The sequence below is a fragment of the Barbus barbus genome, assembly GCF_936440315.1.
Source record: "Barbus barbus genome assembly, chromosome: 11".
NCBI lineage: Eukaryota > Metazoa > Chordata > Actinopteri > Cypriniformes > Cyprinidae > Barbus > Barbus barbus.
In genome coordinates, this window is record NC_136739.1 from 26841165 (window position 1) to 26854952 (window position 13788).

Here is a 13788-nt window from a genome sequence, read left to right on the forward strand (position 1 = left end):
CGTAATCATGAGTAAGAAAGTGAGATTTTCACACTTTGATATTGCCTATAGCATCTAAACTATATTGACAATAAATGATTAAAAATCCACTCACTGAATGGATGCTTGGCAACCATAGGTTCTGATTTGAGGCCCTCACCAATGCCATATTTGTTTTCTGCACTAACCCTAAAGATGTACTCAGTTCCCTCATGGAGACCAGTCACCCTGAAAGTGTTTGTGTCCACAGATGAAGACACAGTAACCCACATGTTAGTAATGGAATCACGTTTCTCAAGAATGTAGTTGGTAATTTCTGATCCACCATCATCTTTAGGAACACCCCATTTTAAGGTTGCACCATCAGCAGTCACTTCCTTGAACTTTACTGGTGCAGCTGGAATTCCTGGTTTGCCAACAACTCTGACAAAAATTGTGGACTCTTTTGTTCCAGCAGCATTGCGAAGAGTGATGGTGTATTTTGAGGCATCTGTCCTTTGGCAGTCACGTATCATAAGAGTTGTGTTGACTGCCGTTGATTCTACACACACTCTTCCTGTGTCTGTGAGATTTTCATCCTCTCCCTTCTTCCATGTGACAACAGGGACAGGCTTTCCACTAATAGGAATCTTGAGACGAACGGTACTTCCTTCTTTTGCAATATAGTTCAAGTTAGGCAACTCTCGCAAGTCACAGCTTGGAGAAACTATAATAATATAGAAAAATAATTAACAAGGAACAGATTTAAAACACAATATACAGCTCAAGGGCATTTTATACAAAAGCAAAATTAGAAATCTCACCATTGACATCTTTAGCAATCACAGAGAGTTCTTTCACAGGACCATCACCAGAATCATTTGTTGCTTTAACTCTGTATTTGTATTCCCTTCCTTCAATAAGGTCCTTTGCACTATATTGCATGTTCTTTGATCTAAGAAGTTCCTTCCATTTGTCTTCACCATTAAGGACCTCTAGCACATATGCAATTATGCGGCTTCCGCCATCACTGATGGGCTTTTTCCAGGAAAGTGTACAAGACTCCTTGGTTACCAGCAAGGTCTTAAAGTCCATAACTGGTCCAGGTTGTTCTGGAATATATTAAGTTTATTCAACAATAAATATTAGCATTGTAATTATAAAATATACATTGAAATTATTTCTGCAGTTTAAGATTACAAAATCAAAAATGATCTTCACTCACCAGAAGCTCTAACAGCATCCACAGTTTCACATGGCTCACCAATGCCATACTGATTTTGAGCCAGAACCCTGAAACAATAAGATCTTCCAGCCTCTAAACCATCAATCTTGAAAGATGTTTTAGTACAAGTGGTTGAAACATTTGACCATGCTTTCCTTTCTGCATCTCTTTTGTCAACAATGTAACCTGTAATCTCACTTCCACCATCAATTAGAGGTGTATCCCATAGGATGGAGGCACTGTCCTTTGATGTCTCTTTTACCATCAGATTCAGTGGAGGTCCGGGAGTATCTGTTTAGTGTTAAAAGAGATACAATTACTTTAGTTAATATAAAATATGAATACTAGAAACTATAGTAAATAAATATTAAACATACATATACATATATATATATATATATATATATATATATATATATATATATATATATATATATATATATATATATATATATATATAAAAACCTCTTAGGACTCACCAAGGACCTTGACAATAACAGTGTACATCTTCATCCCGCTTACACTATCAAGATTCAGAATGTATTTCCCTGCATCATATCTATTGACTTTATCAACATAAACCAATGTATCAGTGTCTGTTGTCTTGATTATGATTCCATGTCTGTCCTTAATGTTGGTGTTCATCTTGGCCCAGGTCACCCTGGGGATTGGTCGACCCTTAATTGTTGCATGAAGTTTCATTTTACTGCCAGCCATGAGCACCACTGTGTCCTTCAGCTCTGCATCAAGCTCAGCCTCAGGAGCAGCTAGAATAACAGAAAAAAATACATTTATATATTGCAGGCATTTCTTACACAATAATTAATGATTTAAAAGTTAGTAAATTATTTTTTACCAAAAACATCCTTGGCAACATGTTTTTCAGGAACTTCACAAGGCTGGCTGAATCCAACTTTATTTACAGCAGTAACACGTAGTTGGTACTCTGAGTTCTCTAAGACTCCAGTCACAACATAATTTGTATCCTGAAGGTTCTTGGGCACGTTGCATCTTATCCAGTCTGTTGTATTAGTTCTCTTGCATTCGACAAGGTATCCCAAAATTTCACTACCACCATCATTTGCAGGCTTAGTCCAAGTTAGTCTAATTGAGCTGTTGGTCGTGTCTATAACTTTGGGAGAAATGGGTGGGCCTGGAGGATCTGTAAATAAATATTAAGAGGGATTCATATATGCTTGCGCATATTCCTAGATATACAAGATACTGTACTGGAAGCAGCTTCTGATACTCACACAAAGGATCAAGAGCAGAGGCGGCATTAGATGGTTCACTGGGTTTTCCAAGGCCAGCTTTATTAACAGCAATGACTCTAAACTCATACTGAGCTCCCTCAGAGAGACCTCCAACCTGAAGTGTTCTCTCCAGCAAGGGTTTTCTGTTCAGTTTGGTCCAGTTAATTTCCTTGGTCTCACGTTTCTCAACCATGTATCCAAGGATAGGGGATTTTCCATCATCAGATGGTTCCTTCCAGCTTACAGTAATACGCTCCTTTGTGATGTTTGTAAGTACCGGTGGGTCACATGCTCCAGGAACAGCTGTAAATGACAAGCACATTACAACAGTACATCACAACACAGAAATTATGTTAAGTCAAGTCACCATTATTTATATACTTCTTTTTACAATGCAGATTTTGTCAAAGCAGCCTTACAGTATTTACAGTATATCCAAGAAATAAAATACATAGACCAATAGCAAGGTCTTACTGAAAGGATTCCTTGCAACAACAGGGTCCGATACGATGCCATCACCAGTACCATAGCGGTTCTCGGCACGAATGCGGAACTGATATTCATGCCCCTCAATCAGTTTCTCCACTAAACATTCTTTTGTATCACCACTGATTTTAGCAGAAACTTGGGCCCAGTTAGCCCTGCTTGTCTCACGTTTATCAACAACATAATTTGTAATTGGAGAACCACCATCTGCAAGTGGAGCCTCCCAGCTCAACTTGATCTTCTCTGAAAGTACCTCATCAAACTTCATAGAGGCTGGTGGGCCAGGTATATCTGTGTAAGGGGAATATATGATTATTATTTTGCCAAAAGGAGACACAAATATGCTATATCTCATCTTAGTGACAATTTAGCTAAGGAATAAAATTATAATTTTACTCACCTAAAACTTTGAGTTGTATTTCTGCAGTTGTAGAACCACTTGCATTTACTGCAATAATTCCATAACTTCCCGTTTGAAGTTTAGTAACTGCGTCAAGGCTCAGAGAAAAGAGGTGTCTCTTTTGAGAGATCTTGAATTCTTTGTCAGCTTTCAATACTTCTCCATTCTTGCTCCATGTAACCTTGGGCATTGGTTTGCCAAAAACTTCTGCTTCAAGGCAAACATCTGATCCAGCCTTTACTGGCAACATCTTTTTCATTTGTATTGAAAGCTCTATTCTTGGTGGTACTATGGATAAACAAACATGAGAGAAAATCAATAAGACAAATAGCAATTGACAGCCATTTAGAAAACATTAAAAACATAAAAATGCTTACCATTTTCTGCAGACACCAGAATGGGGTCAGTGATTTCAGACGGCCTGCTAATGTTAACTGCAGTCTTGGCAATTACCCTAAACTGATACTTAGCACCCTCTTCTAACCCAGTTGTAGTGTACTCCTCACGAGGCACATTTTGACTACTTGTATTGCAACGCACCCAAGTGTCTCCTGGAAGCCTTGTCGCTTCAACATAGTATCCAATTATCTTGCTTCCACCATCATTCTTTGGTTTGGTCCAAACCAATGTAACTGAGTTCTTAGTAACGTCAAGCACCTCTGGTTTTCCAGGAGCATCTAGAATAAAATAAAAATACAATAACAAAAAAACATGGTGCATAATCATCTAATATGCAGACATTTATATCTAAGAATTCATTTAATTTTAGATGCACATACCAACAGATGTTCTTGCTGTTATAAAATCAGTTTTCTTGCTTGGTTTGCCCTGACCAGCTCGGTTTATAGCTGACACTCTGAAAGTGTATTCCAAACCCTCAATTAGGCCAGCACAAGGATATTCAGTTGTGCGAACAACAGAATCATTAGCCTTAACCCAAAGAAGACTGTTCCTCTCTTTGCGTTCAATGTAGTATCCAGTAACTGGACTGCCACCATCAGACTCAGGCTTATCCCATGCCACAAACATGCAGTCCTTGTTCACCTTGTTGATGCGGCAGTTCAAAGGTTCACCAGGAACATCTAAAAAAAAGATTAAATTCTTAAACACTAACAAATAGGCCCCATCATTTTATCATCCGTTGCATGTTGACAAATGATGCTGATGCCAATGCTTGTTTCAACTCACCGAAGGGAAACTTAGCAACCATCCTTTCAGATGTAAGGGGGTCTGAAATACCAAATCTGTTCTCAGCACGAACACGGAAAACATATTCCTTTCCAGGAATAAGCTTTCCGATTCTGCATCCAGCTTTGCCACAGCTGGAAAGAGCTGTAACCCAGTCACCTCTGCTTACATCACACTTCTCAACCACATAATTAGTGATATTACTACCACCATCTTCAGTTGGTTTGTTCCAAGAGAGTGTGCAGGCATCAGAATCTATGTCACTGATCTCAAATGGTGGCTCAGGTGGTCCAGGAATATCTGAGACATAAGAATGTTTGTAGAAAAATTAACTGCATGTTCACATAGCGCATTATTACTGAAGGTGGTCATGGTGAAAATGACAAGTTCTAACCTCTGATGATGATTTTCAAAGTCTGGTCAACTTTTCCAGTGCTGTTCTCAGCAACAAGGGTGTATTCACCACTGTCTTGTCTTGAAACATCCTTAATGATGAGCACACACATGTTCTGAGATTTGTGCACAGCAAGACGGCTTGATGAGACTACATTATTTTCTCCCCGTTTCCATTGGCACGCTGGTGCTGGCTTTCCAGATACAAGAGCCTCAACCCTCAGTTTTGCTCCTGCCTTTGCAGTGACAAGCTCAGGCATGATGATTTTGGGCTCCACTGGGAAGAAATAATAAGATTGAACAGGTTTTTAGTGGAAGTGTAGTTCAAAATATGTTTGAGTAATATATGATTTAATAACTTACACATCTGCTCCTTGATCTCATAAGCTTCTCTGGTCTCTGTGGGAAGACTGGATCCCATGGCATTTCTTGCTGCCACTCTGAAGCGATATTTTCTTCCCTCCTTTAATCCAGCAACAGAGATGCTTAAATCTTTTACGACTGTATACTGCGTCCATTCCTCCTTTTTCTCCTCCTTCTCTTCCTCCACCACAGGTTCAGGTGGGGGTGGAGCTACTGGCTCTACACCAGGCTCCACCTCACCTTCAGCCACCACTGGTATCTTGGGAGGTTTAGGCATTGGAAGCTCAAGATAATCAATAATGTAGCCATCAATTTTAGCCCCACCATCACGCATTGGTTTCACCCATCCCACAGTTGCACTGTTCTTGGTAATCTCCAGAACATCAATCTTTTGTGGTGGGTCAGGCTTGCCTTGAGGGAAAAAGACACAATCGTTATAGTAATACCCTTTTAACAAGAATTCTAAAAGCCTTTAAAATTGTTCTAACTAAGAATAAACTTACTGATAGGATCTGAGGCCAGATAGGATTTTGCTGTAACCCTTGGGACCCCAGAACCATACTCATTTACAGCAATGATCCTGAAGTAATACTCTATTCCTGGGACGAGATTGGTAACTTTAAATGTGGTGTTATCAACATTAGCTTTCACTGTTGCCCAAGTCTTGTGATCGATTTCTCGTTTTTCTACAATGTAATGAGTGACGTTACTGCCACCATCAATTTCAGGTGGAGACCATGTGAGGTTGCAAGATGACATTGTGATGTCAGCAACTTCAAGACCAACAACAGGTCCAGGTGTATCTGTTTTGAAAATAAAAATATACATTTATATATATTTGATTGAAAAGTTAGATAATGTATGTATTTTGATACATTAATATATTTTCAGTTTCAGTCATGTGATTTTTTTTTTTTCCCACTCATTTGCCATATTTAAAAATATGGCAGATGAGCAGGTAAAATCATGTGACTGAAACAAATGAAAAAAAATGTGAGGTTGTTTTTTTTTTGTACTTACCAAGTACTTTGACATTCACAAACACTGCCTTCTCTCCAGCTGGACTGGACACAGTCAATGAATATTTGCCTGAATCATCACGAGTGGTTTCAGAGATAACAAGGAATGTCATGGTGTCAATGAGATCAACATGGCCCTTCTGAACAACATTATCTTTTCCCATTCTTCTCCATAAGACCTTGGGAGCGGGTCTGCCTCTGATTGTGGCAACTAATCTAATTGGGCAGCCAGCTCTAACAGTCACGCCTTTCTTCAGTTCTGCATCCAAATCAATCTCAGGGGCCTCTGAATATTGTGAAAAAAAATTATAAAAACACAAGGAATTCGGAAGGAATGTTGCTGATAAAGTTTAATAGTAGTCTTTGGAAACTCACCCAAGACTTCTCTCGGTGTCACAGCTTCCCCTAAATTAGTTGGCTGACTCAAGCCAACCTGATTTTGGGCAGAAACGCGGAATTCATATTCAAGCTTCTCATCCAGGCTTGAGACTGTGAATTCTGTACCGATCAACTGGGCAGCAACATTGCACCTTTTCCAGCCTTCATCCCCCTTCTTGCCTGTTCCCTTGAATCTTAGCTCAACGACGTATCCAATAAGAGGAGCACCTCCATCATATGTAGGCTTTGTCCATGCAAGAGTAATTGATGTCTTTGAGCTGTCAGCCACCTTTAAGCTACTAACAGGACCAGGAGGCTCTGCAAATTGAAAAACAAATTTTGCTGTAAATACACCAACAAACATTTTACCAATTATTTTACTGTAACTGGACATACCAACTGGATCTCTTGCAGTGAATGATCTGGATGCCTTGCTTGCATCTCCAACTCCAATTTCATTTTCAGCCCTGACACGGAACTGGTATTCATGATTAGGCAGTAAGCCTGTAACAGTCATCTGTGTCCCTGCAATTGGGGATTTAACAACAGGGGCCCACCGAATGGCATGCTCTTCTTTTTTCTCAAGAATATAACCAGTTATTGGTTTTCCACCATCATTATCAGGAGAGCACCACATAACAACCATTTCATTTTTTGTAATTTTGGTAACTTCTGGAGCATCAGGTGCACCTGGTCTGCTGAATTGGGTTCTTGCAACAATGGATTCAGTTTCAACAGCAGGGCCAGCACCCATCTTGTTCTCAGCTCTCACTCGGAAGATGTATTCATTTCCTTCGATAAGGCGAGTAACTTTAGCTGAATTGGTAATAATAGCTGCTGAATGTATTGACCATACCCCTCTCTTTGTCTCACATTTTTCTATGATGTAGTTATAAATCTCACAACCACCATCATCTTCTGGTATCTCCCATGTAAGCTTACATCTGTCCACAGAAATGTCTGACACTTTCAGGTCCCTAATAGGACCTGGTCTGTCAAGAACATTCACCTTGGCCTCAGCAGAGCAGGTTCCAGCCGTATTTGTTGCAGTAATTATGTATTTTCCAGTATCTCCACGCCTTGAATTTGTGAGCAGGAATTTTGTGAAGTTAGTACAAGTTTCAACTTGTATCCTTGGGCTTTTGGTGATATCTGCAGTGTCACCTTCTTTAGACCATTTTACATCAGGCTGAGGTTTACCTATGAGCTCTGCCTCAATTGGAATGGCATCTCCAGCTTTAACAACAAGAACACCCACCAGTTTGACTTTGAGCTGTGGCTGTACAAGTTCCTCCTTTACAAGAACTTCAGCTGTTGTCACCCAGTTACTCTCTCCTCCCTCATTCTTTGTTTGAACTCTAAATTGATAAATTTGGTTCTCAATGCATCTGTCAGCCATGAAATAGGTTTCCTTTATAGCACCTTTGTGTAATCGTTCCCATTCATCTGCCTCTTTAGGCTTCTTTTCAATATGGTAAGCAAGGTTACGACTACCACCATCATAATCTGGTTTCTTCCACTTGAGAAAGACAAATGTCTTGCCTATTTCAGCGATTTGGAAGTTCTCTGGCTCACCAGGTTTCTCAACTGGATCAACAGCAAGGACTGGTGCTTTTGTTTCTGTTTGTGGTCCAGCTCCAATTTTATTCTCTGCACTCACACGGAAGAAATATTCACAATTCGCAACAAGTGGAGCTTTGAAAAGTCGTTTGGTGCAGTCAGAAGAAACAACTGTCCATCCTCTTTGACTTGGTTGTCTGCGCTCAATTATATAATTAGTAATTTCAGTGCCACCGTTATCCTCTGGATTTTCCCAAGAAACCATACACGAGTCTTTAGTCACATAAGCAACCTTCAAATTCTGACAAGCTCCTGGAATATCAAGTACATTGACAATAATTGTAGCTTGTGCTTGACCACTGCTATTCTTTGCTTGAATTGCATATTTTCCATAATCAGCTCTAACAGCTTCCTGAATTACCAGCTCAACAAGAGGGAAGTTATTGTTCATCTCAGTGCGTTTATCTCTCCCTAAAACTCTTGCATCTTTAGTCCAAGTGATTTCAGGGTCCGGTCTGCCCTTAACACGGGTTACAAGGTTAATGATTTGCCCTGCTCTAACTGTTAGGAGGTCACGGCAAGCAACATCAACGGTTACATCAGGGGGAACAAGAATGTCTTTGGCAAGCACAGTTTCTGTGAGTTCTCTTGGCTCACCATCTCCAACCTTGTTTGAGGCTCTAATACGAAATCTGTACTCTGTGCCTTCACTAAGTCCAGGCACTCTAAATACACAAAACTTGATTAGATCCTTGTTTATTCTATCCCACTGTGCAGAACCTGATTTCTGGCATTCAACAACATAGCCAAGGATGGGGCTGCCACCATCTCTGGAAGGTTTGGTCCATACTAAATCTGCATATGACTTGCTCCAGTCCTTCAGCTTAATGTTACTTGGAGGCCCCGGAGGAGTAATTGGACGTTTAGCCTTCACTGGGTCTGATGGATATGAAGGTTCACTTACTCCAGCAACATTTTCAGCAAAGATTCTGAATTCATAGCTATTACCCTCAAACAAACCACAGGCCCTGTATCTTACATCCAAGACGGGTGTTTTATTGACACGAATCCATTTACCAGTCATCTCCCTGCGCTCAACAACGTAGCCACTCACAGGGCTTCCACCATCAGTTTCTGGTTCAGTCCATGACACTGTTACAGCATTTTCTGTTATGTCAGAACATGTTGGTTGGCCAGGAGGACCTGGTGGATCAAACATATGCTTGGCAACGGTGGGAGGACTTTCAAGGCCAGCACCAAAGCCAATTTTATTCTCAGCACGTACACGTACAATATATTCACGTCCCTTCTCCAAACGTGGGATTTTGGCCTTTGTGCTTATGCTTCCAGAACTCACAACTGACCACGGCTCCCAAGGCTTCTTGACATCCTTCTTCTCTACAATATAGTTCATCAAAGGTGTGCCACCATCATCTTTTGGTGGACGCCACTGGATTATCATATGATCAGGGGTAACCTCAAGGATATTTACGGGACCAACTGGAGCAGATGGAACATCGAGGACTGTAACATGTAGAGCAACAGACTTGCTTCCAGCAGGGTTTGCCACAGTAAGACCATACTCTCCGCTGTCAGATCTGACACATTCACTAATAGTCAAGAAAGTTGAATTTCCTTCAGTAACGATCTTAAATTTGCCCTCAGTTTTAAGCTCATTTCCTTCACTTTGCCACTTGGCTGTTGGAGTTGGAATTCCTTGCATGACCGCTGGGAGGACAATTGTAGTGCCAGCTTTCACAACAAGACCCTCAATAAGCTTCACATCAACTTCAATTGTTGAAGCCACTGAAAAAAATATTTTAATTAACATTGAGCATAATAAAATGTAATATGTTGTCAGTCTTTTTTTATATAATATAATATAATATAATATAATATAATATAATATAATATAATATAATATAATATAATATAATATAATATAATATATTGTGTAAGCCTTACAGGTTTTTTCCTGGCAAGTAATTGGCACACTGGTGTCTGGTCGGCTAATGCCAATTGCATTTTGTGATTTTACACGGAATCTGTATGTTTTGCCCTCCACAAGTCCAGTAACATGGCACTGAGGATTGCTGACAGTCTTGTATGCCACCCAGTCGGTGGAGCCTTCTTCTTGATGCTCAACAATGAATCCAGTGATCTCACTTCCACCTGTGCGATCAGGCCACTCCCATTGAAGCCATACTTCAGTTTTGTCTGCATCCACATGATGCAGATTCTTGGGTGGACCAGGAGGATCTTTAGGTAAAAATATACAAATTAACTTAACAAACTGGCATAAAATAGTCAAGCTTTTAAAAGTAACATTATACAGTATTTAATACTTACAAAGTGGATCAACTGCCTTGATGGGCTTGGTGGTTTCAACAAATGCACTCCTGCCAAACTGATTCTCAGCTGCAACTCTGAAGAGATACTGAATTCCCTCCATCAGATATTGAGCCATTAGGCTAAGCTTTTTAGATGCAGCAGAAACTGGAACCCAATTCTCAGCTGCTACGTCTTTCTTTTGCACAATATAGTGGGAGATCACGGCACCACCATCATCTTCTGGCTTTTGCCATGTCAGGTAAGCTGACTCACTTGTGACTTCAGAGATTTTAAAATTCCTTGGTGGTCCAGGTTTATCTGAATGAAAAATAAAATATAAAATAATTGTACATGTGTATATATATATATATATATATATTTGTTTATCTAGATAACTAGTTGATTATATACAATGTGTTTACTGTTGTTCTTAAAACATTCATACCAAGAGTAAGGACAGTGCATGTAGCAGATTTCGTTCCAGCTGCATTTTGAACAGTGATGGTATAATTGCCACAGTCAGCACGGGTACACTTCTTAATGTGAAGTTTGCTTCCACTTGCTGTGACCTCAATAAGACAATGAGCAGGAACTTCACCATCATTCTTTTTCCAAGAGACAGTGGGAATTGGCATGCCCTTAAATTTGGCACTAAGTGTGATATTTGTCCCAACCATGGCAAGGTGGTCACGTGCCATATTGGCATCTAACAGCAACTCTGGCTCCTCTGCGTGAGAATTGAGATTAGAAGGATAGCAATTACTAACATTATTTTACCTTCCAATATGTGAATAACATACCTTCAGTTAAATAAGTTTAATGATAAAACAACAGCAACCATTCAACACTACTGTTTTCTGAATATGTAAAGAAAAAAGGAAGAAATTACCAAGTCTGTCATGAACCTTTACTGGTTCCTTGACATAAGCAGGCTCAGATTTTCCAGCTGCATTCACAGCCATAATTCTGAATAGAAAGTCTCCACCTTCTGGCAGATTTGTCACAACAAACTTGGTGTCTGGGCATGATTCAGGAGCTTCATTTGCCTGGATCCATTCGATTGCACCAGGCTTCTGATACTCAATCAAGTAACCAAATATTTTTCCTTTACCATCATGGCGAGGAACACGCCATGACAGACTTACAGAATCTTTAGTCTTGTCAACAGCTTCAGGTAAAACAGGTGGGCTTGGCTTAACTATTAAAGAATAAGTGAATAAAGAATTATCAAATGCACTATTTCTTGATATGCATTAAGAAAAAGAATCCATCAAATCATTAAGGCTTACCAATGGGATCCTTAGCAAGAATAGGTTTACTAGGAAGGCTAGGATCTCCAGTGCCAATTTCATTTTCTGCCATTACACGGAATTCATATTCACAGCCTTCAACAAGATCTTGTACCCTATACTGTGTAGCAGGGTAGATTGGATCTCTGGTTGCACGAGACCATCTCTTAGCTGAGGGCTCCTTCCTCTCCAAAATATAGTTTGTGATGGGCTTCCCACCATCACGAGGACGGTTCCAAAGTACCAGTGCTGAATCATGGAAGACGTCTTTTACAGTGGGTGGCTCAGGTGCCTCAGGTACCCCTGTAATAAGGTGTGAACGATATCAGGAACAAAACATACAATTTTTACAGCTTTAATGGACAATATTTTTTGTGTTTTTACATACTGAATAGATCTTTAGCTTTCATCTCCTCTGATTCCAGTGGGTCACTTATGCCATACATGTTCTCAGCACTAATTCTCATGATGTATTCACGACCCTCTACAAGTTTAGGTACTTTGCAGTGGGTTTTTGTAGTGGCAGATGTTACAGTTGTCCACATGTCCCTGTTTACATCTCTCTTCTCAATGATGTAGTTAGAAATTTCACATCCACCATCATCAAGAGGGGGCTTCCAGGAAATAACCATATGATCTCTGTGAACTTCCTCAAAAACAACTGGGCCCTCTGGAGGCGATGGTCGAGCTAAAAGTGCACAAAATATACATATGTAAGATGGGTCCAAAATATGTATTTATATTCATGTATCAATTAATATTTGGTAAACTTTTGTCTTGTTTCATGAGACTTACCTGCAACTGTGACATTACAAATGCCTTTACGAGAACCATTACAGTTTTCAATTGTCACACAGTATTTGCCACTGTGTCCACGCTGAGCTTTAATGATACCCAGGCACATTGTGGTAGTAGTGTTTTTGAACTTGATGTGGTCATCTGCTTTTAGTTCCTTGTCATCTCTTGACCAGGTGACAGATGGTGCTGGTTTTCCAGTATACCGTCCCTGGAGTGCAAAGCTTTCACCAACACGAACGACAACCTTATCACGGAAGTCCAGCTCAATTGTAGGGGGCTCTAAAATGGGATAAAGAAAAAATAAAAATAAATCACATCATTAACACTTAGATAATAGTGTAATGTGGTGTACCAAATGAAGAACAGTTTGAAGAGCTAAAAAACACTCACCAAGTTCATCTTTACATGTAATTGGCTTAGTGGAGAAGGATGGTTTGCCTGGACCAACTTCATTCACTGCACTGACACGGAATTCATATGTGTCGCCTTCACGAAGACCATCGTAAGTGTATTTCCTATCCATCAGTGTCTCTTTGGTCAGTCTGACAAACTTGTCTTTACCAATCATGCGAGCCTCAAGAATGTAGGATATCACTTCAGACCCTCCATCATACTTAGGTGGCTTCCAAGTCACACTGATATAGTCTTTGGTGATGGCAGTCACCTCAAGATCTTCTGGACGGTCTGGAACATCTAGTAAAAATGAGGTCAAATGATGATTAGCTACCATCAATACAGAATTTTATTTTATAGTTGCATTTAACAGTTTCAAGCTATTTTTAAAGCAGGAAAAAAGAAAAATACTTACTAATACGATCTTTAATCACAATTTCACATGCTGTTTGGCAGAAAGGACCTACTCCAATTGCATTTTCAGCTGCAACTCTGAAAAAATATGCCTTTCTAAGCACCAGATTATTTACTATAGCATTTTGTCTGCCAGCTGTATAGGAGCAAGATGTCCAAGCCTTGCGATCAAGTTCACGTTTCTCAATTATGTAGTTGGAGATGGCAGATCCACCATCATCATCAGGGAAAAACCAGTTCAGTTTGCATGAATCACTTGTAAGGTTTTCTGCTGTAAATGGTGCCCCCACTGGACCAGGGATATCTGAAGTAACAAAATAAGATAAGAAACCGTATTTTC

The 13788-nt window shown here is 39.9% G+C and overlaps 1 protein-coding gene across 1 annotated transcript in view; it reads right to left on the reverse strand.

Annotated features, from left to right (window-relative positions):
* Nucleotides 1-13788, reverse strand: part of LOC306877052 (titin-like) — a 148070-nt gene that overhangs the window by 48754 nt on the left and 85528 nt on the right. Inside the window, exons 135-160 of the mRNA XM_079428575.1 lie at nt 13450-13752; nt 13032-13334; nt 12639-12920; nt 12232-12531; nt 11844-12146; nt 11444-11752; nt 11000-11281; nt 10573-10872; nt 10189-10482; nt 7060-10029; nt 6661-6981; nt 6287-6571; nt 5770-6069; nt 5267-5677; nt 4905-5180; nt 4511-4810; nt 4102-4404; nt 3700-3999; nt 3323-3610; nt 2911-3213; nt 2437-2739; nt 2040-2345; nt 1663-1950; nt 1184-1474; nt 783-1070; nt 95-685 (exon numbers count right to left, since the gene is read on the reverse strand). Coding sequence (XP_079284701.1) covers nt 95-685; nt 783-1070; nt 1184-1474; nt 1663-1950; nt 2040-2345; nt 2437-2739; nt 2911-3213; nt 3323-3610; nt 3700-3999; nt 4102-4404; nt 4511-4810; nt 4905-5180; nt 5267-5677; nt 5770-6069; nt 6287-6571; nt 6661-6981; nt 7060-10029; nt 10189-10482; nt 10573-10872; nt 11000-11281; nt 11444-11752; nt 11844-12146; nt 12232-12531; nt 12639-12920; nt 13032-13334; nt 13450-13752 — 10800 coding nt within the window. The remainder of the gene's footprint in view (nt 1-94; nt 686-782; nt 1071-1183; nt 1475-1662; nt 1951-2039; nt 2346-2436; nt 2740-2910; nt 3214-3322; nt 3611-3699; nt 4000-4101; nt 4405-4510; nt 4811-4904; nt 5181-5266; nt 5678-5769; nt 6070-6286; nt 6572-6660; nt 6982-7059; nt 10030-10188; nt 10483-10572; nt 10873-10999; nt 11282-11443; nt 11753-11843; nt 12147-12231; nt 12532-12638; nt 12921-13031; nt 13335-13449; nt 13753-13788) is intronic.